Here is a 22,482-nt window from a genome sequence, read left to right on the forward strand (position 1 = left end):
AAACAATCCAGGTTTCTGGCTCCATCTTATGGCCGTTTGAGAAACCACACCCAATTGCAGTTTTTGCATTCCCTTAAAGATATAGTACTAAAATGTTTATCCTGGTTTATATATTTCTAACCCAAATAGCTGTTAGGTGACTCATATTCCTAACACTGTCTATTGTTTAAAATGTTTTGAAGGTGTTAATTCTGATCTATGTTTCTGAATTGTCAATGTCTCAAGAGTCCTTTGCCCCAGACGTGCAGCTATAGAAATCAAATCTAAATAAATAAATAAACAAACCTGTTTCAGTCAAGAGTTGGGCTACTTTCAGGAAGTCTCCACGCCTTCTGGTACTTCCTCCTCCTCCCTGGGGTGGAAGTTGGTAACTCTCTTTGGGTGAGAATACGGGGCTGCCAGCTCCTAACCGCAAGGCGGGATTAGGGTGTGCACCAGCCTATCAGATGGCAAAATGGAGAGGCTGAGCAGGTGCCCACCCCATCCTTTCACCTTTTAAATCTCTCCATCCAGCTCAGGGATGTTTATTTCAGAGCGGGCAAATCCCTTTTGGAAGACAGGGGGGCAAGGAGGAAAAAATCCCACAGCATGGCTGAGCAGAGATGCATCCAGCTTTCAACACAGAAGGTTACCAGCACTGTCCTTATTCTGGGCACTGAACTCTGCCTGGACGTCCACGGGTAAGCATCTAGACATTTCTCTTACGCAACTTCTTTTTTTTTTATTTACAGAAGAAAAGAAGAACTTAAAAAATTCAGTTTCGCAGAAGGCAGCTGAAATTTAGCGGACCCCAAAAATCGGGGCGTGTGTCTTTTCATTTCACAACTCTTTGAACTGCTGGGGAAACAGGGGGAAAAGTGGTTCACTAAACAAACAGCCCAAAAGCATCTTTAGAAGTGAGTGAGGTATCTCAAAAAAGAGAGAGAGAGAGAAGCCTGGATTTCTGAATATCCCTCAGTGTTTGCAAAGAAGTCGTTGACCAGGTAATCTGCAAGGGTAATGGGGCGATGCTATCATTCGTTTTGCTATCTCTGAACTGCTGACAGGCAGCAGGAAAAGTACCGCATTTGCCGGCATAAGATGACTTTTTTGCCCTGAAAACATGCCTCCAATTGGGGGTCGCCTTATATGCCGGGTCGCCTTATACGCCGGCAAATAGTAATTGGGAAGCACGCGGCTGCCCGCGGCTGAGGCACTTTTGCGCACCGTGGAAACGAATCCCGTGAAGCCGAAAGGAGCAGCCAGCCTTCTCCCAGCTCCCAAGAAAATGAGGCTCGCACCGCCCGGGCCCGCTGAGGTATCCGGCTGGGGCTGTCAGGAGTTGTTACCGCTGGCGCGGCTCTGCGCGGCTCCAGTCCCGCTGCCTCGGGAAGGGAAAGGCAAAACCAGGAGCCGCTGCTGCCATTGCAAAGCGCCGCCGCAGCTCTTCCTTTTTGCCTTTCCTTCCCGAGGCAACGCTGCGGACTGGAGCCGCTGAGGAGCCGCGCCAGCGGTAACAACTCCTGACAGCCCCAGCCGGATACCTCAGCGGAGCCCGGGCGGTGCGAGCCTGCTTCTTTGGGAGCTGGGAGAAGGCTGGCTGCTCCTTTCGGCTTCACGGGATTCGTTTCCACGGTGCACAAAAGTGCCTCAAAAAAAAAAAAAAGTGCAAAAGTGGAAGGCGTGCGGAAGAGGGGGCGAGTATATAACAAACTATATTTTGAGTGGAAATGTTGGGGTCGCCTTCTTATACTACCGGGTCGCCTTATACGCCGGCATATACGGGTATTTGGTTTCACAGAGGGAATAAATAAATAATAAATAAATAGTAGCTAGGGGGGAAAAAAAGAAATGTATTTGGTTTCACAGAGAGAAGGGAAGGGCCCCCATTGAATTTCCATTCAGAATTGATGGCAACACAAATCAACTGGTTAGCAACGATAGGAGCTGGAAGGCACCTTGGAGGTCTTGTAGTCTTGCTCAAGCAAACAAGAGGCTGCCCGGTCTCTTCTTAAAAGCCTCCAGTAATGAAGCACCCTACATCAGGGGTCTCCAAACTTGGCAACTTTTAGGACTTGTGAACTTCCTTCCAGAATTCCTCAGCCAGAAGTTTTGGATGTTGAAGTCCACAAAGTCTTAAAAATGGCCAAGTTTGGAGAGCCCCTGACCCGCATCTTTCAAAGGCAAAGTCTTGCACTGGTTAATTGTCCTCACTGTTACTAAGTTCCTCCTAAATCCAAGGTTGTTCCTGTCCTTGATTAGTTTTCATCCATCTTTCTTATCTTGCCTTCTGGTGCTTTGGAAAATAAATTGACCCCTCTTCTTCGTGGCATCAAATACGGGGATGCTGTTACCCCTGGTCCTTCTTTTCTCTGGACTAGCCATACCCAATTCCCTCATTCATTCTTTGTATGCTTTTGAAAATCTATCGCACTTCCTTCGGTCTCTCTACGTGGTCCTTCTCTGCCTTCAAAGCCAAAGAGCCATCCACTCCATGAACGTTTTTTTTTTTTTAAAAAAAGAAAAACTTTATAGAAATTTAACATCAAGATTTCCCAAGCCAAAAGGGAGAAATTAGATTTGCAATGATAGCTGGGAGCTTATTCTACAAAGGTTCTGATTCTTGCTGGATTTCCGAGAAGAATGGTAAAACACAGAGACTTTGTACTTAAATATCCTAGGTCATTCAGTTACTTATCTCAAACTTGGATGGCAATTGTAGCAAAACTGATGAATATTTAATTTCTTCGTCTATTTGGTTATTATTATTTTTTTAAATGCTGCTATCTGTGGTTACTGCAATTGTCATGATTTATTAAAGTAACACCTGCCAGGCTTCGTAAAGGGTTGTTGTGGTTGTCGCAGAGGTGAATGTGTGTGTGCACGGATGCACTGAATAAACACTGGCTCTGATCAGCCCATGATAGTGGGGCACACCTTGGAAATGTCAACCACACAACAGGATCAGAGTGAGGTGTGAGAGAACCTGGGTGCAAGTAGATGGTGAAGGATCTGCCAATCTGTTGTCACCACAGCTGTGAATGCAGCACAATCCTTGCCAAAGCCACACACTTAAAAAACTCTTATGTTGTTGAGTGAGATAAAAAAACACATAACCACAAAACCCTTGGGAACGTGATGGATGGTTTTAAGATTTGCAGGGAGCAATAGGTCCTAAAAGGCTCTTTTTAAAAACAAGTTTATAGTTTCTCTTTCTACCTTTGTTTTTTGACCGCTGACTGTGCAGAAAAACCCGGAGAACTGCTTTATTAAACCAAAGAACTAAATTCGGATTAGAAGGGAACTAAAAGTGGAGAGAGAAGACGGACAAAGCAGGAAACTGACAATAAAAAAAGACAGCTCAATGAAGACTAAATGTGTTAATCATTGTCACCCGGTGTGTGCTTCTACACTGCCAAGTTTTCACCAGTTCTCAGTGCAAAAGATAAAATACAATTATTCAGGAAACGATCTACTGGTCTTCCTGCACCGATGCTCAACACTTCCCCATCACAGCATCTTCACATCAAGAATTGGTCCCAAAGGTGCTTCCCCCCGCCCCCAAAGGTGCTTTTCTCAGAAAGTAAACTTTATTTTCTTTGAAAACATTTCACTTCTCATGCAAGAAGCTTCTAAGAGTGAAAGGTTTTTGAAGAAGACAGCAAGAAAGTTCACTTTTCTTTTGGAAAAAGAACTTTTGGGATAACCAACCATGGGCCAGGATGACTGAGACTCTCCATAGATATCAGGAACTATTCCCAGTTTAAAATAATTGCTAATTGGGATTGTTGGTGGAATTTACCTGGGTCAGGTCAGCTTGGGGAAGGTAGCATGGAAATATACGTTCAATTCTGTTTTCACTGCTTCAATGTGCCACAGGTGGCCAAAACAGCATTTTGGAAGTCAATTCTCCATTGCCAAATTCATTACAGGTAGATTCCCAGTTTTTGCCAGACTGGAATTAGCTAAACATAGAATTTGTTATGTTTTAATGGGGAGCACCTTATTTCTTAGTCGAAAAATAACTTCAACATTAAGATTCAGATCTCCCCGATATTAATGTGGAAGTTTGGCAATGAGCTATCACGGGGGCAGAAGGCATTAAAGGATGACGTGGAGGAAACTGCATATCTTAAATCTCTTGTATGAGTTAAATGGGAACAGTTATGCAACGAACAGTGTCTTTCCTTTAGGGCAGCCCCGAGGGCTGCAACCTGCTTCGAGGTCTGGGCCACCCATGGCCTGAACATCTACGTTGACCACACGACAAAATCAAATCATGACTCAAAATGGCCGCTGGACAGGACCGTCAAGGTCAGAGCCACCACGGATGCACCAAGCAATCAAGTTGATGACGAAAAGGTGAGGATAGAAACATACGCCAAAGATTGCTTCTGAGCTCCAACAGATCCTGAGATTTGTAGGCCTCATTTCAGAAAGGTAATGAATTTCAAACAGCCCCTCGAGATAAGCACCCACTTTTCTTTCTTGTGAAGTGCTGCCAATAACAGAAGTATCAGATGAACTAGGAAAAAAGCCCAACCGAAATACAATGAGCTTCAAGAATGAATCTGAACCGAACAAATGACTTTGCTTCCTGCAAAAGTTTCATCATCTTTGCCTGTCCTTTATATCTTATGGGAGGGGCAATCACCTCCCAGCCTTACTCCCAAGTTGCCCCTTTTGTTCCATCTAGCAGCTCAGCGCACACGCACACTGGGAACAGGCTCCCCTGGGTTCTCTGCCTCGCTGCTGCCAGACTCCGAAGGCAGCACCCCACTCCCAGGTGGTCCTGGCCCCATCTCTGCATCGAACGCAGGACCCTCGCCCAAGTGTTCTCCAGGCTCCCGAACTGATCCCCTTTCTTCTCCACTGTCTGATTCCGCTGCCGTCTGCATAGGCTGCCGGCGAACCAGGACAATAAAAGTGCAGGGTAAAGTTTATTAGAACTGTAGAGGTGCAGTGGTTAGAATGAGTATTGCAGGCTAATTCTGCTGACTGCCGATTCCCAGCAGTTCAATCTTCACCAGCTCAAGGTTGACCGAGCCTTCCACCTTTCCGAGGTGGGTAAAACGAGGACCTACATTGTAGGGGGCAATAGGCTGACTCTGTAAACGGCTTAGAGAGGGCTGTGAAGCACTGTGAAGTGGTATAGAAGTCTAAGTGCTTTTAAGGGGTGCCATCCCCAACATCCTTTGACTTAAATTTACTTGTTTGATGGTATACTGCAGATCAGAGTTTCGTACTACGATGCTAACGGCAAGGTTCCCATCGCCAAAGCGATTCTGCATATTACCTGCATAGGTAAGTTGGCAGGGATGCAGAGGTATGGCATGGCCCAAAGGGTGAATTGGGTGGGTGGGTGGAGGGCTGTAACTCAGCACATCTGGATCAGTGAACCCTTGTAAAGAAAGTAAAATATTTGGGGATTCAATTAATGGCTAGACCTGGAACAATTAAGGAAGATTAAGTATTATAAACTGAAACAACAAATTGACACAGACCTGGAAAAATGGAAAAACCTGCAACTATCTCTAATAGGAAGAATTGCAACAATTAAAATGAATACATTACTGAAACTACTATATTTGTTCAAAACAATTGGAGAAAAAAATACTGTGATGATCTTAATAGAATAATATGAAATATATATGGCAAGGGAAGGAAGCAAGAATTAACCTTAAAATGTTACAGGATGCAAGAACCAGAGGAGGGTTTGGGTTACCTAATTGGGAATTATATTATCAAGCTGAGGTATTAACAAGGATGAAATAATGGATTGTCTTAAGAAACACAAGGTTGTTGACGTTGGAGGGGCATTTGGGTTGACATGCATTTTTATGGTATGGGATACATGGTTCAAAGACATTATGTTAGAAATGCTTTATTGTTAATATGGGAGAAAATCAGAGAACATTATTTGAAAATCCTACAGAGCAAAAACCCTTTGAAACCAGGCTTATATTCCCTGGAGGGAGGGGCCATTACTTAGCATTCTTACTCCCGAGTCGCCTGTGCTGCTCTAGCTGTTCTCTTCTATGAATCATTGCACTTAGCACAGGCTCCTCGGGAACCTCCTCCTCACTGCTGCCGGCTAACCACAACAACAGCATATAAAGAAAACTTGTATAAGATGTTTTATAGATGGCACTTTCCACCGGCAAAACTGGCAAAGATGTTTAAAGATAAATCAGCCAAATGCTGGAAGTGCCACCAAATATGTGGTGGTCTTGTATAGAAGCTAAAAACTACTGGACAAAAATTCACACATGGTTGGAAAAATTGATAAAACAACATATAGACTTAAAACCTGAAATATTTCTTTTAGGGATGGTACCTGAAAGTTATAGTAAAGGAAAAGCATATTTAATTATCCATGTATTAACTGCAGCTAGAATAGTATTTGCTCAGAATTGGAAAAGCGAAAAAAATTCTGACAGAGGGAAAGGTGTCTGAGAAAATATTAGAATGTGCAGAGGTGAATAGATTAACATTGTGATTAAAGAAAAAGAAGAAACTGAATATTGTATGGTATGAGATTTATTTTATCAATGGTTGGAAAATAAAGTAATAAGTTAAAATTGAGTAGATGAATATATAGAGGAATAAGTTAAGATTGTTATAAAGATAAATGTGTAAGTGATAATGGCATATAAAGAAAAAGTGATTACTGTTATTGTGGTAAGGAAAGTATATTAATTATAAATGTCAGCACAAGATATATGCACCCAGTTGACACGCTGTTTGAATAAAAGGAGGATTTGTTGTAAATATAAAAATAAAAAACTTTAAAACTGGGGAAAAAGATGAAGGGGGGGAGAGGGCTGTAACTCAGCACATCTGGATCAGTGAACCCTGCCCTGATTGAGCAGGGAAAAAGGAAAAGCAGGCAACTAACCAACATCGCCTGAAATGCACTTTTCTTGCAGAAAAAAAAACCAAGACTGGGGTGCAAGTAGAGGCTTTAGATGAGAATAATGAAATGTTTCTGTTTTAAAACATCTCCCCCATTTGTCGTCCTGCTGCAGAAATGTCCTTGGATGCGGATATAAACCGTTCGGGAACAGTGACCAGAGGAGGGAATCAAAAGGTTCAATTAAAATAAGATTTGGGTTGGAGTAGAATGAGGGGAATGAAAATATTTGTAACATAATGCGGAGAGGTTGGGAAACTGATGGCTTTGTGGGCTTGTTTCTCCGGCTGGCAGGGAAGGAGGGGATTTGCTAACACATCTGGGGCACATCTGTGTGGGGTGGTGCTGTAATGAACTTACTCGGCTAATTACCAACATTATAAATGTAATGAATAAATACATAATAAATAAAATTGTTGCTGGATCACTTGGGAAGCAGGTGCTGTTTTTCACAATGGCTCCTTGTGAGACCACAGATTGGCCTTCTGGAAGCTTCTGGAGAGGAAGGGGTTATCACACCCAGGGGGACGGTCGTGGCTAGAGGGGAGGCAGAGCCGAAGAGGGACCCCCACCTTTGCTGATGTCCATCCTGACACGGCTTCCATCCCTGCAGGACCAGTGGACATGGGGGCCGGATGGAAAAGGCGCCATTCTCTTGGTGAACTGTGACCGAGACAATCCCACAGCTGAAGAGGAAGACAACAAGGACACCAAGCTGACTTCCATTCAAGGTAGGCAGCAGCACCCATGGTTAAGGGCAGTTTTTCTCAGAAACTTTTAAGAGGTGTGGATTTCAACATCCACAAACATCTATAAAAGCAGTGTTGTAACGGAAGGACACGGTGCTGAAGTAAAGATAGACCTCAGCTGATGACCGGTGGCATTTACGCCGGTCACAGAATGGGTGCTTGACGGCCCATATAATACCTCAAAGCTATCATAAATGGGCATGGCCTGCTCCCATGGTCACCTGAATAGCTGAGCTCATCAACCGAACTAAAGCCAGATGGTGGTTAATGAAAACGTGAGGTCAGAAGTCAAGAGTTTCTGGCTCAATTGGAATTGAATTGGTTCTCCTTTTAGACCTTGAGGATATGTCCCGTATGATCCTGACAACTCAGGGACCTGATGAAGTTTTTGCAAACTACCAGCTGACTCTCCACATCTCAAAAGCTGATGATGACAAAGTGGGGGTCTTCTACAGTCAAAGTAAGTGTTGAAGGCCAGCAGGCCACTGGGGTTTTGGACTGCGGTCGAAGGTGGATGAAGCTAAAACCCAAAGCTTATTGTAGATTATTTTCAGTAACTATGGTGCCCATAGTTTCATGCTCCTCACCTAGAGAAAACAAGGGAGCATTTTTGAGGGGATCAAGCCAATACCTCTCTTCCTTGGGCTACACCAAACAGGAGGTCCATAATTTTGTTATGACAGATCAAAAGTTTGACCAGCTCTCGCCAATGATAGCCAACTGTAAGTTTCTCTGGATCTCAAATGGATTTAATTATGCAGATTACCTAAAACTGCCAGATCTGGATAAAGATATATGTTTGCTTCCAAGAAACAAATAAAACAAGATTGGGTTTTGATTGACAGGAAAGGAGCAGATATATTACAAACACATTCTAGGATCCGGAAAGATCTCCTACCATGTGGAACGGAACCTTGGTCAAGTGCAGACCGTTTTCTACGTTGAAGGGCTGAAATTTCCAGACATCAACTTCTCAGGGCTTGTCACTTTTCACACTTCACTCCTGGAGCCCGCCAGAAAGGTATGGAGAGCATCAAAGAGGACATAGGGAAGAGGGAGAAGGACGGGGAAACGGAGAAAGCACCTGGAATGCTTTTTCAATCTTCACCATAGGATCCCTCTCTCTAGGACCTTCCTCACTACTTCTTCATTTATTAGCTATTCGGGAAGGCAGGTCAGGAAATAGACCCCCAAAACTACAGAAATTCCATTTTATTACTGTAGAAAGTACGATGAACAGAACCTTGAAATCTTAAATTTAAATTTCCTTAATATAGAGCATCAATGGGGTATTATCTTAAGCTTCTTTCTTGCTCTCTTCCTTTCTTGGACTAAAGAGAATGTTTACCTCTCTTTGTTTTTTTTACTTCAAGCTTAGCTCTGTATTCCTAAATCTTGTAACTTTGAAGTGTGTAGATGCATCTTTCTGGAATTCAACGTATTTCTTGGTCCTTGTCTCCTGTACTTTCCTGCTTCAGGGGGTCCCAGAAACTTCCCTTTTCACAGATTCTTTGGTCTTCCGGGTTGCTCCATGGATTATGACCCCAAACACCTTGCAGCCAGTTTCTGTTTACGTCTGCAGGTGAGGAGTCATGGACCAACATACACGTATGAAGCTTTCTGTACACCCACCATCAACTTTGGTGAACACCTGAGCCTTTATCTCTCCTCTATTTTTTTTCTTTCAACATCTCCACCGATTCCTCCGAATATCCAGTGTCGATGACAATAAGGATTTCGTGGAACATATAAGGAAGCTTGCCACAAAAGCTGGATGCAATTTGATTATCTGTCCAGAAGAGGAAAATCGCAAAGATAGATGGATCCAGGTAGGTCACAAACCAGAGGCCATTTGAGACAGGTGATCAGCCAAACGAGATCCTGATACCACTGAAGAAGAAACTGGGGTAGTGCTTATCCTGTACAGCTCCAGAAATTATTGGAGGTGTTTTCAATGTGTTTTCTATGTGGCATCTCTTCCTAGTAGTGCATCCGCTAGTGTTGTAACATCAACTGAAATTCTTATCCAGATTCATGGTTCCCAATATTTTCATTCTGTTGCAATAAAATCTATGCCCATTGTTAGGTATAACATTGATACCAAATATGGTTTGGGTGAATAAATATATAAAACTTAGATATCATGGTTTAAGTGCTTATCACTTTAAGCACAATGCAGCAGGCAATTAGCCGATTAAGGGTGCGGTTAGAAGTTACAATATAAGGAAGCATTAGAAGCTGGAAAGCTGGCTGTCTGTAACTGGCTGTAACTGTTACTGTGTGCTGCTGCGACTAACTGTGATTACTGACTGTGAGTGCTGTGACTGAACTGTTTTTGTTTGCTACTGTTTGCTGAATATCCAGCGTTTGTTTCTCTGGAGAGTGAAACCGAGGAGGAGAAGATATCTTTATCGGCTGATAAAGATATTGCAAGGACTCTTAACTTGGACTATACTAGTGAGTCTTACTGGATGGAAATACTGTGAATGACTTAATGGACTGAATGACAATGCTTAAACTCTAACTGGATTAAAAACTATTTAAACTACAAACAGTGTTTGTGTTCAGTGTGTGTATACTCTGGGGCCCTTCCGCTCTCCTTTGGTTGCCTGGCTTGACTACTGCTGCAATACTCTTCTAGGGTTAATTCCCAAACCCTAACATTGGTTATGGGCCCAGCAGCATAGTCTAACTAACCAGGATATAGCAGAGAGAGTTGGTGTGAGTTGCACATTACTGTAAAAACAAACTGTTTTAATTAGTTTAAAATAGTCAAAATATCTGAAGAGTAATGGCACAAGTAAATTTGTCACAACTGTCCATGATATCCAGGCTGGATGGAACAAACTATGTTTCATGGTCAATGAAATGTAGTTTACTTCTACGCAGAGAAGGTTTGTGGGACATTATAGCAAACCCACCAGATGTGAGTAGCTGGGATCCTGCTAATGATGATGATAAAGAAAAGTTACAAGACTTTAAACTGAAGAATGAGCAGGCTTTATGCATCATAGGACTGACTCTCTGTGATCAGCAGCTTGTCCATATTCGTGGAGAAGAAAATGCTGCAAACTGCTGGGAGAACCTCAGGAAGATTTATGTTCGGGACAGTGTAGGAGCACATATAAATCTTACACGAAAGCTTTTTCGAACGCATCTTCAGAGGAATGGAGATATGTTAGTTCATTTAAACTGTATGAAGAGCATTTTTCAAGATTTGCAAGAAAAAGAGCTTATATTTAATGAACTGCAACAAGTCTACATAATATTATCTTCATTAGATCAAAGCTATGATGACTATGTGACTTCGTTAGAGGTATTGCCAAAAGAAAGCCTCTCATTAACCGACATAACAGGCAGGCTACTAGAAGAAGCCAGAAGAAGGCGTGAGCGTGACGAGCTGAGAGAAGATAAGAAAGAAGAGAAATTATCTTCAAAGCTTGAAAGAAACCAGCAAAGCAAAGTAAAGCACCCGGAAGAAGAGAATTTATCTTCAACAGCATACACAATTAAAAAGTGTTTTAATTGTGGAGGCAGAGGACATTTGGCAAGATTTTGCAAAAAGAGAAAAAGCCAGAATGTAAAAAAGCCAAAGAAAGCATTTGAACTAGCCACGTTTAGCAACTCTGATGTGAAGAATAATTTATGGGTGGTTGACAGTGGCGCATCCCACTGCATCACAAGAGATAAGACAAAATTTATAAAAATGTCTACAAGTTCTCAACATATATCTCTTGCCAATGGCTGGAACCTGAAAGCGAAAGGTCAAGGTTTTGCACGTTGTCCGTACATAAACCAGGATATAAAAATGTTGTATGTACCGCAACTAAAGTTTAATTTGCTTTCAGTAAGGGTATTAGATAAATTAGGTTATGTAATTACTTTTAAAGATAATAATTGCATAATTGAAAAAGATAACAAAAGGATAACTGCAGCTTTAAATGGAACATTATATGTATTAGATAATAGTAAGAAAGGGGAGGCTCAAACTGTATTTAATAATATAAAGCCTCATGATGAATGTATCCATTTATTGCATAGGCGTTTGGGGCATGTAAATTTTAAAATGCTAAAACGTACAGTTGAGTTATCTGAAGGAATAAGGTTAAAACCTTGTGATAAATATTTGCGTTGTAATGTTTGCTGTGAAGATAAGAGCAAAGTATTGCCTGCAAATAGGCTAAATGGTTTCAAAACAAAAGAACCTTTAGAAGTAGTATTTGCAGACATAATAGGTCCAAAGAAACCCAGTATGGGGGTGCTAGATATATACTGAGCATTATGGACCATTATTCTAGATATGGGTTTTGCTATTTAATGAAAAGCAAAACTGAAACATATCAACATTTTTCAATTGGCTTAGGTTTGCTGAAAGAAAGTCTAAACGTCAACTGATAACCCTGGTGACAGATAATGGTACGGAATTTATTAATAACAAATTCCAGAACAGACTTAAGGTAGCTGGAATAGAGCATAAGAAGTCTGCTCCATACAGGCCAGAACATAATGCTTTTATTGAAAGAAGAGGCCAAACACTACAGGCAATGGTTAGAACAATGTTAAATGATTCTGGGTTACCTGATTCTTTGTGGGGGAGGCTACAATGTGTGCTAATAACATATTGAACAACGTTGTTAATACAACAACAGGTGAAATTCCATTCACCAGGTGGCATGGCAGGAAACCTGACCTAAGTTACCTGCACACATTTGGTGCACCAGCATGGGTGCATATTCCTGCACAACTCAGAAAAAAAGGGCAACATAGAGCTAAAAGATTTTTCTTCGTTGGTTATCAGGCAAACCATAGGGCATATAGATTTTGGGAGAAAGGCACATCTAAAGTGTTATGTAGTGCTAGTGCCCAATTTCTAGAACATGAAGGATGGGAGAAATTAGAACAGGATGCCAATAAAGATGTAATTATTGAATCCTATAGAAATCCCATTAGTTATCCCTGTAACTTTAAAAATAAAGTAAAGAGACAAATACAGGATGAAATAGTGCCCATAAAGGAAGAAACAGATTCAATAGCTGAACAGGATGAGGAAGATGAACAGGTAGTAGTTCAACAAAGTCCTCCTGTAAGCCCTGTAATTCCCAGAAGAACTACACGTGTATCTAGACCGCCTGATAGGTACCAGGCTAACACAGTGTGCCAGATTAATGAAGTTCCTAATTCTGTTGAAGAAATTAAAAGTATCCTAATAAGGAAAAAGAAAAATGGTATGCAGCAATGAATAAGGAACTGAATTCATTAAGAGATATGAAGGTGTATGAAAATGCCAAATTACCTGCAGGAAAGAAATCCATTGGCTGCAAATGGATATTTAAGGTAAAAACAGATAAAGATGGTAATTTAATCCATAAGGCAAGGTTAGTAGCCCAAGGTTTTAGGCAGAATGCCAATGACTATGATGAGGTGTTTGCACCTAGTCTTAAGGCAGCAACCTTGAGGGCAGCTTTAGTGTGGGCAGCTAGTAAAAACTATATAGTTAACCATCTAGATGTGGAAACTGCTTACTTGCACGCCCATTAAAACATATTATTTATATGAAAAAACCTGTTGGTATTAAAAGTGAAAATAAGGATAATAATGATTGTTGGTTGTTAAAGAAAAGTCTCTATGGTCTAAAACAATCAGGCTATGAATGGAACCAGTATATTGTAAAGGAACTAGACAATATAGGATTTAAAGCTGGTTTAGCCGATCCATGTCTGTTTAAGAGGGAGACAAATGGGAAAGTATCATTATTATTACTATTCACAGATGATATTGCTTTGATAACTGAAACTAATGATGAAGCAAATAAAATAATAGCATCATTAGGAAAGAGAATAAAGATCAAGCAATTAGGGAGATAAAGAAGTATCTCGGTTTGAATATAAAGAAAACACTGAAAGGTTTTAAGATATCTCAGGAAGATAAGATAAGTAAATTGCTAAAAGATTACAAGATGGAGCTTTGTAAGCCAGCTAAGACTCCAATGAGTCAGGAGTTTAGCAACACTGATGAACAAAGCCCGGAGTTTGATAAGGTGATTTATCAATCTTTAATTGGTAGTTTGAGTTATATTAGTAATTGGTCTAGACCAGATATTTCGTACTGCGTGAATCAGTTGGCTAGATTCAATTCTGCACCATGTGAAAGACACTGGAATGCAGCTAAGAGGATATTAAGATATCTTAAAAAGACAATGAATTATTCATTGTATTTAGAACCAAAGGGTGATTTAATTTTGTGTGCTTATGCAGATGCTAGCTTTGCATCAGAAAGAGACACTAGAAAGTCGACTTCAGGAACAGCCATAATGCTGGGTAAGACATTAATAGGCTGGAAGTCAATAAGACAACAGCATATAAGTTTGTCTACTATGGAGGCAGAATTCTCCTGTTTATCATTGTTAAGTACAGAGTTAATAATGTATAAACAAATGTTAATTGATATAGGTATAACTGTAGATTATCCTATAATTATTCATGAAGATAATCAGGCAGCAATTCAAATGGCCACAAATATTGGAGTAAAAACAAGGAGCAAGCATACAGATCTAAGATATCTAAACGTGAGACAATCTGTAAGAAGTAAGATGATTCAGCTAGAGTACTGTATGTCGGAGGACAATTTAGCTGATAATTTTACTAAAGCCCAAGGTGCAGTAAGCACCAGGAGAGTTGTGAAAAATATGGGATAAGATTGTAAGGTATTATATATTTATTTCACCCAAAAGGGAGTATGTTAGGTATAACATTGATACCAAATATGGTTTGGGTGAATAAATATATAAAACTTAGATATCATGGTTTAAGTGCTTATCACTTTAAGCACAATGCAGCAGGCAATTAGCCGATTAAGGGTGCGGTTAGAAGTTACAATATAAGGAAGCATTAGAAGCTGGAAAGCTGGCTGTCTGTAACTGGCTGTAACTGTTACTGTGTGCTGCTGCGACTAACTGTGATTACTGACTGTGAGTGCTGTGACTGAACTGTTTTTGTTTGCTACTGTTTGCTGAATATCCAGCGTTTGTTTCTCTGGAGAGTGAAACCGGAGGAGGAGAAGATATCTTTATCGGCTGATAAAGATATTGCAAGGACTCTTAACTTGGACTATACTAGTGAGTCTTACTGGATGGAAATACTGTGAATGACTTAATGGACTGAATGACAATGCTTAAACTCTAACTGGATTAAAAACTATTTAAACTACAAACAGTGTTTGTGTTCAGTGTGTGTATACTCTGGGGCCCTTCCGCTCTCCTTTGGTTGCCTGGCTTGACTACTGCTGCAATACTCTTCTAGGGGTTAATTCCCAAACCCTAACACCCATAAAGAATATTTGTAGCTCAAGGTTGACATGAGGGGTCCTTGGTGCTCTCTGAGTTTGGTGGTTTTCTTGCAGATGTTTCATTACCCAACTAGTTAACTTCATCAGTGCTAGAAGGGAGTGGAGTATGCAGACAGGAGGTAGACTATGAGGTTCTTGATACTCTCTGAGTTTGAGTTTCTTGCAGATGTTTCATTAATCATCAGTGCTAGGAAGGAGTGCTGTGTGCTGTCAGTTTATATTCTGGTGTCTTGCCTATCTGTGTAGGTGGGGAAGTTTGAAGAGATTCTTTGGTTGGGTTGTTTACCGGTAGCTGTTTGGCAGTTCTTAATTGGGATATTGCTTGATTGTTGGTAAGCAGTACTTGATGGTTGGTAAGCAATACCCCAATCAAGAAACTGCCAAAGAGCCACAAGTGAACAACCAACCAAAGAACTTAAGACTGCCCCCACCCACACAGATAGGTAGGTCACCAGAATATAAATGGACAGCAAACATTACCTACTAGCACCGATGCTGCTACCTAGTTTGGGTAACGAACATCTGCAGGAAAACAAGCCAGCTCAGACAGCAGAGACCCCTCAAAATGATGGCTAAAACATTTTTTTAAAAGTAATTTTAGTAAACAAACCTGAATTGCTTTGCCTCGAGTTTCAACGGATTGAAATCCAAAGAGAACTTTCAATAATCCATTGCACACCACAAAGAGGCGACACCTTTTAAATTTTATTTCAACTCTTCTGTCAATTTAGGATGAGATGGAGTTTGGGTACACCCAGGCTCCCCACAAAACGTTCCCGGTTGTCTTCGACTCCCCCAGGAACAGAGGGCTAAACGATTTCCCCTTTAAGAAGATTTTGGTAAGTGGTTTTTTTGTCCCCCTTTCTGCTTTGATCTTGGCTGTTGAAAAATCACAGCTCTGCATTTTATCCTCAACACTTATTCATAAAAAATAAATATATCAAAATCCACGGTTGCTTTACTGATGTTCCATTAATCAAAGATGAGGTTGATAGTTCAGAAGGACTGGAACAAGTTTTATAGGCATTTATTTAACTCAATCTCACCAATGCAGCATGGATCAAGAGGATTGAATAAGGTGTGTTTGATTTGATGCAAGTGTTTGTTTCCCCCCTCACAAGGGTCCAGATTTTGGGTATGTAAAACGGGAACGATCCTCCAAAAAGTCTGCTACTACCTTGGACTCATTTGGGAATCTTGAAGTCAGCCCTCCAGTGACTGCCAAAAGCAAGGAATATCCCCTTGGGCGTATCCTAATAGGAGCCTCTTTTCCTAGGTAAGTGATGACAGGAGGCCATATGAACGTTCCCACGTATCTGTGGCTTAAATTCGGAAGAGTCTCTAGGGCAGGGGGTTCATTTCATTGAGGACTGAATCAGGATTGTGTTTGACTGGGGGTGGTGGTGGCAGCCAGGGTGTGTGTGGCAAGCTTGACATCACTTGTCAGGGGTGTATGTAGTGGCCCAAGTGCTCTGCCAGCGAAAACGGGCTCCCGAGCTCCATTTTCAGCTGTGATGGCCTCCTGCCAGTCGCTGGCAGAGGGTGGCAGGAGGCCATCACAGCCCAAAACGGAACGTGGGATGGTCGCTGTTAGGAATGTAAGTCACCTAACAGTTGGGTTGGAAAATATATAAACCAGGATAGACATTTTAATACTGTCTCTTTAAGGGAATGCTAAAATTGTAATTGGGTGTGGTTTCTCAAACGGCCATAAGATGGAGCCAGAAACCTGGGTTGTTCTGTTCTGTTGTTGCTGAGTGTTGCCATTCCTGCATTTCCCTATTGACTGTTGATCGTCATGATTCTTGGGTTTGATGTCTTTTAACTGAACAGTTTTTGATACTGGACTTTGTTATTGGATTATCCCTGGACTGAAAACTGACTGCTATAACCATGTATCACTTGGACTGTGTTTGGACTTTGATTAACTGTTTACTGGAAGTAAAACCTACATTTTACTGTTGTGGCTCCGATTCCCGAGCCTGTGCTGTCAGAGGAAGAGGACTTGGAAGACGAGGAGGAGGAACTGGGAATGCCTTCCTCCCCAGGACCTTCCTCTCTGGCAATGCCTTCCTCCCTGATAATGCCTCAGGTTTCATCAGACAACCGAGAGGAACAGCCTGAGATTAATCAGGAGGAAGGCATATCGGAGCAGCCCGACAGGAAGTCAAGAGGAAGAATGTTGGCTTGATCCTAGGCAGCGTCGTAGGGAGAAACCTGAGCAGCAACGTGGGAGGCTTGGAAGGGTCAGAGAGTGAGCTGAGTCATTGAGCCACACCCCACAGGGGATAAAAGTGGGTGTGTTGTCGGCTGGAACTTTGTACAGGACAAAGTTTAATCTTACTTCAGGTTTTCTTTGTGAATGATTTTTGTGGTCTGCCTTGTAATTTTCTGTGAGTAGCTTTTTACTTGTTATCAGTTCGGACTTGGCAGGCAGAACGTGTTGGAATGCCAAGAACATTATCAGTTCCAAAGAATTAACTCTGTGAAGTCCGAGCCAGCTTGCCTGCCTGTGTTTGTGTGAGTTTGTATTCTTTCATCTTTTGGGAAAGAAGAAAGGTGAGACAAAACATTTTACTATACAGTGTAGCTGTGTGTGTGTTATTCAACATTACTCTCACTACGTCTCCCTGTATGCATTCTCCTAACGGGGAATTACCTCAACAGTTGCGCACGTCCCAAGCTCCGTTTTCACAGGCAGAGGCCCTGTGGACCAGATCTAAACACCCCGGGCCTTGAGTTTGATACCCTTGCTCTAGGGGTTCCTCTGCCCATATGGAAGTTCTGGAGGAGTTTGTCCTAGCATCCACAAGAATTGTACATTTCTCCAAGTTTATTTACCCCTGTGGCTTATCTTATAACGCATACTGTATGACTTAGGGTGGCATGAATCAATCCATTTTGGTGCATTAACAAATCATGGTTTAGCACACCATGAGAATTCAGATCCCACCTTTTTGTTTTTTTAGGAACAACAGCCCAATGTCCCAGCTGGTCAAGGACTTCCTCAAAAGCCAAGTTGTACAATCTCCCATTGAACTCTACACGGATTGGCTCTTTGTGGGACACGTAGATGAAATCCTGAGCTTTGTACCTGCCCCAGACCAGAAGGTATGGATCCCAACTTTCTTTCAAACTCGAAAGAGCTTTAAGTGACTTTACGTGATTAGTGAACATGTCAAGGCAGCTTCGGAGGCTGGCCAACAGCGGCAGGCAGGATTGTTTGACATTCCACATTGCCACTCAGTGGTGCAGCTTCTAAGTGTCCCATACAGTGTCCCAGCAGACCCCCTGATGAAATATGGTTGTATTTACATTATTCACCACCAAGAGACATTTTGTTTGAAACCCTAGTCCAAGGGTCCTCAACCCCTGGTCCTTGGACAGGCCCCAGACAGTGGCATGCCAGAAAATGGGCCACACAAACAAGCAAAGCCGATCCGTGGGAGGCAGGTGGCACACGACACCACACCCCCTCTGGTCCGAAGAAATCCTTCTGTCCACAGAACCCATCCCTGGTGCCCAAAACCTTGGGGGAACACTGCCCTAGTCCCTCTGATCCCCCCAAAGAAATTGGCCTAATAAAATATTTCAACTTGCCATTCTTAAAAGCCTTGGAGGCCTAAAAGATCTATAAATCCACCCACACTGGTATAATGGAGGTTTCTCAATCATGCAGGTCATATTGTCCCAAAAGCTGCTTTTTCAAAAGGAAACTTCTCATAGCAATAGCTGTTAAAGACTTATATACAGCTTCCCAGTGCTTTACAGCCCTCTCTAAGTGGCTTAGAATCAGCCTATTGCCCCCAACAATCCGGCTCATTTGATCTGTTTTGGCAGTTAAAGTATCCGGTCAGCAGCTTCTGGCTGTCTACCCTGCGAGAAGCTTCTCGTAATCTGCTGAATTTTTATTTTTAGGCTACTGGTCTTCTCTCTGTCCTCTCTGCCTTACTCCCTCCTTTCTTACTCCCTCATATTCCAGGGTTTCCGCCTGCTGCTGGCCAGCCCGAGAGCCTGCTTCAAACTGCTGAAAGAGAAGGAAAAGGAAGGCTACGGGAAAGCCAAAATGCCCGAAGGTCAGTTGATTCTTCTTTCTCCCGTGTCATAAGATGCTAAATCATCAGAACTGAAACAACAGATAACTGGGAAGCCCAGTTTTTCCAAAGAGTGCTTTGTTTTCTGAACAGGATAAGGTCAACTGTTGGGCTGGGTTGCGTTAAAAGGGGTCGTTTCTCTCCCTTCCAACACGTTCTTCCCCACTGCGAACAAGCAAGGACTCTAAACTGTTACAATAAACAGCTTCCTCTATTATAGAATAGTCATAATAATCCTTCTCACTAAGCACTGGACTTCTAAAGTAGGAATTAAAAGACACATGCACACCCCAAACCAAATCATTTTCCTTTTTTCGAACAGGAATTGAATTTCAGGAAGACGGTCGGCAGCCCCGTTCCATATCAGAAATCATTGCTGACGGATTCTTAAAGAAGTGGAATGAATACTGCCAAGTAAGATGACTAAGGGATTATTCGTTGTTCTGTTCAGACGCTGATGGCCTTATCTAGTCAGTAAAACATTAAAGCAAGGGTTACACATGAAGATGAACCCACCTTTCCAATCAAATTCTAAAACCTCCAGGCATTACAGGTATCCTTGACTTAAAAAATAGTTCGCTTAGTGACCAAAGTTGCAGGGGCACTGAAAAAAGTGACTTAGGGGTCATTTTTCACCCTGAGCACCGTTGCAGCATCCCCACGGTCACGTGACTGACCTTTCGATGCTTGACAACTGGCTCACAACGGTTGTAGTGCCCCACGATCACGTGATAACTCTTTTGACAAGCGAAGACAAAAGAGAAACCAGATTCACGTAATATAACCATATTACTAATTTAACAGCCACACTGATTCCCTTCACAAACGCGGCAAGAAAAATCTTAAAAGTGGAGCAAAAATCAACAGATTTCTCACTTAGCCACATACATGTTTGGGCTCGATCGTGGTCATAACTCAAGGACTACCTGCACTGAAGTTAAGGCTTCATTGAACCCACTTTGCGGGCACTGAAATATTAAGTAGGGTCTCTCCTTACGCCTTCCTTTTCACTAAAGCTTCTCTTTCTTCCCTTTTCAGAAGTGTATTGATTGGAACAGAAACATCCTTAAAGAGGAGTTGGGCCTGGCAGAGGAGGACATTATTGAGATACCTCAACTTTTTCATCCTTTTCTCGAGCTCCCTCGGTCTTTTGTTCCTCAAGTGATTACGGCTTCCGCTGAAGCTTATTTCCCAGACATGGTAAGATTTCCAGCCCCAAATGTGTTTTGAGAAGAACCAGCCAAGAAATGACCCAGCAGGTCCTACCAGTCGAAGGTTCAGCTAAATTCAGCTGTCCTTCGGAGAAGCAAGAGAACATCTCAACGGGACCAGATTTGACCTTCTGGTTGCCAACCCTTCTCCAGACAAGGGGGATGTGGGATGACAGGAAGAGCCACGTGCACTTTCGATGTGTTGGTTGGATTCACGCATCACAAGAAACTCTTAACACCAACCTTTTGTGGCTTGCTGGCCCGGCTGTGGGGGAAGATGGGAACTGGGCTGCATTGAGTGGCGGGACAGTGCGCACACAACCCTTGAGCAAGGGGTCAGCTGGCACACACGCGTGAAGCTCGACTTGCGTGAGTGGCAAGCTGGCACACATGCACATGCCCACTGGGCCATCACGCAGGCGAGTTGTGTGCTATAGCCAACCACTTGCGTGGCCCAATTCCAAGTAGGCCACAGCCCGGCAGTGGCCTAGAAATTGGGGATCCCTTCCCAAAGGGGTTTGTTTGGCTCAAAATACTGGGTGAATCCCGTGGTCTCTCGTGTTCCCTTCTACAGCATCCTTCTGAACAGCTCTAACATGAAGCTACACAATCCCACTGAAGGTGGCAAATCAAGATTTCATCAATAGTAAAGGATTTAACCTCTTTGCCTTTAAAAATAGCTGGAGAAGTGGACTATGACAACTTATTGGTCTCCTTATTGTTGAATTTCACTAGGATAAAGAAAACGGATTGCAACCTAACCTATTAGACCAATGGTTATCTCCCTTCTGCAGGTAAACATGATTGTTCTGGGGAAACATCTGGGCATCCCAAAGCCGTTTGGACCCATCATCGATGGCCAATGCTGTTTGGAGAAAGAGGTCCGCCGACTCCTGGAGCCCTTAGGGTTGTCCTGCAATTTCATTGATGACTATGGAACTTACTACCTCAAGTTCGGCGATGTTCATTGTGGCACAAATGTCCGCCGGAAGCCCTTTTCCTTCAAGTGGTGGAACATGAGGCCTTGAGGGCCTCATCACGCCTTCTGTTTTCCACCCAGTGAGGATGATGAGACAGACCTTGTGCGTCTTCTCCCGCATTTCCAGAGGAAATCCAGTAACTTTTCTAAGAATTCCTGGGTGATTCCTCTTTTGGTTGTTCTATGAAGGTGCTTACGAGCTTCTCTTGTGATTTAGACTTTCTCCAGTCTTTTCTCATCTGTAAATGTATCAGGTCTGCCAAAATGTTGTTAGTTGTATTCCCCAATCCCCCAAAAGAATAGAGGGCAGCTAAGTTCAGGCAGGATGATCTAATCCAGCGGTATCAAAACTTGCGGCTTTTGGGGCGGAAGCGTCACACGCTGGCCATGCCCAACCCCGGTTTAGCGAAGGGGAAAAAGTCGTGATACGTCACGTGACGCCATGAGTTTGACACCCCTGCTCTAATCCTTCTCCTTATCCACACACAACAATTCTAAAACTAGTTATAGAGGTTCAACAAAACATTTCATAGTCCTAGAAGGTTCATGGTCCTTCAAAGAATGCTATTTCTGTCTCCTCAACAAAGCTCAGGTTTAGCCACCTAAATAAGCCAAGTCAGATTGTCCGAAATCAAGAAATCCCCAAAACACACTCTAAAAATAGACATCCAACAGATGTAGAACATTTTCCAAAAAACAAGTTGGTTCAAAATCTTGCGAACCTGGGATGACAGAGTTGAAGAAAAATAATATTTGACATGAAAGTACTTAGTGGCTGGTCCCAGATGTGTTGTGAAGGCCGGCAGCCCTTCCAAGTATATCGATCAAAATAGTGATTATGAGTAATTAATCCATATTTTAGTTTCATGTTAATTTCTATATCATTTCAAACCACTTGATTTGCAAAGAGACATTATGAGGGTGCAATGATTGTGAAGTCCATATTTCTTCAATTTTTAAATGGAATGCACACTGTTGAATTATTATATATTAACAAAAATAGTTGCAGAGGCTTTTCTCACGAATCTACAAATTGTTTGAATAAATTGTGAAGAACAGTTAAACATTCTGTTCCGTTTTTTTAAACCAAAGCGTCCGTTATACGGTCATAAAGGCAGAATGAGAGGTTGAGGTAGTCTTTTCCTTACAAAAAGTCTGCTTACTGACCATTCAAAGTTACAACGGCACTGAAAAAAGTGACATGACCATTTTT

General features: G+C 42.2%; 1 protein-coding gene and 1 long non-coding RNA gene across 2 annotated transcripts in view; one reads left to right on the forward strand and one right to left on the reverse strand.

Annotated features, from left to right (window-relative positions):
• LOC148129416 (uncharacterized) overlaps window positions 1-22,482 on the reverse strand; it is a 55,575-nt gene that overhangs the window by 30,936 nt on the left and 2,157 nt on the right. The gene's annotated exons all lie outside the window — the stretch shown is intronic.
• On the forward strand, window positions 369-22,333 carry LOC113427788 (protein-arginine deiminase type-3-like). The gene is made up of 16 exons (XM_087944724.1): window positions 369-680; window positions 4,173-4,341; window positions 5,211-5,283; window positions 7,008-7,069; window positions 7,506-7,623; window positions 7,976-8,101; window positions 8,487-8,662; window positions 9,120-9,223; window positions 9,359-9,470; window positions 15,717-15,824; window positions 16,107-16,261; window positions 17,955-18,096; window positions 18,968-19,061; window positions 19,402-19,493; window positions 20,118-20,279; window positions 21,085-22,333. The coding sequence occupies exons 1-16, from the start codon at window positions 589-591 to the stop codon at window positions 21,316-21,318; spliced, it is 2,019 nt and encodes a 672-aa protein (XP_087800850.1). The 5' UTR covers window positions 369-588; the 3' UTR covers window positions 21,319-22,333.

This window comes from Notechis scutatus, chromosome 16, assembly GCF_049901735.1.
Source record: "Notechis scutatus isolate UNSWTSFEM ecotype Mainland chromosome 16, rNotScu1.2, whole genome shotgun sequence".
NCBI lineage: Eukaryota > Metazoa > Chordata > Lepidosauria > Squamata > Elapidae > Notechis > Notechis scutatus.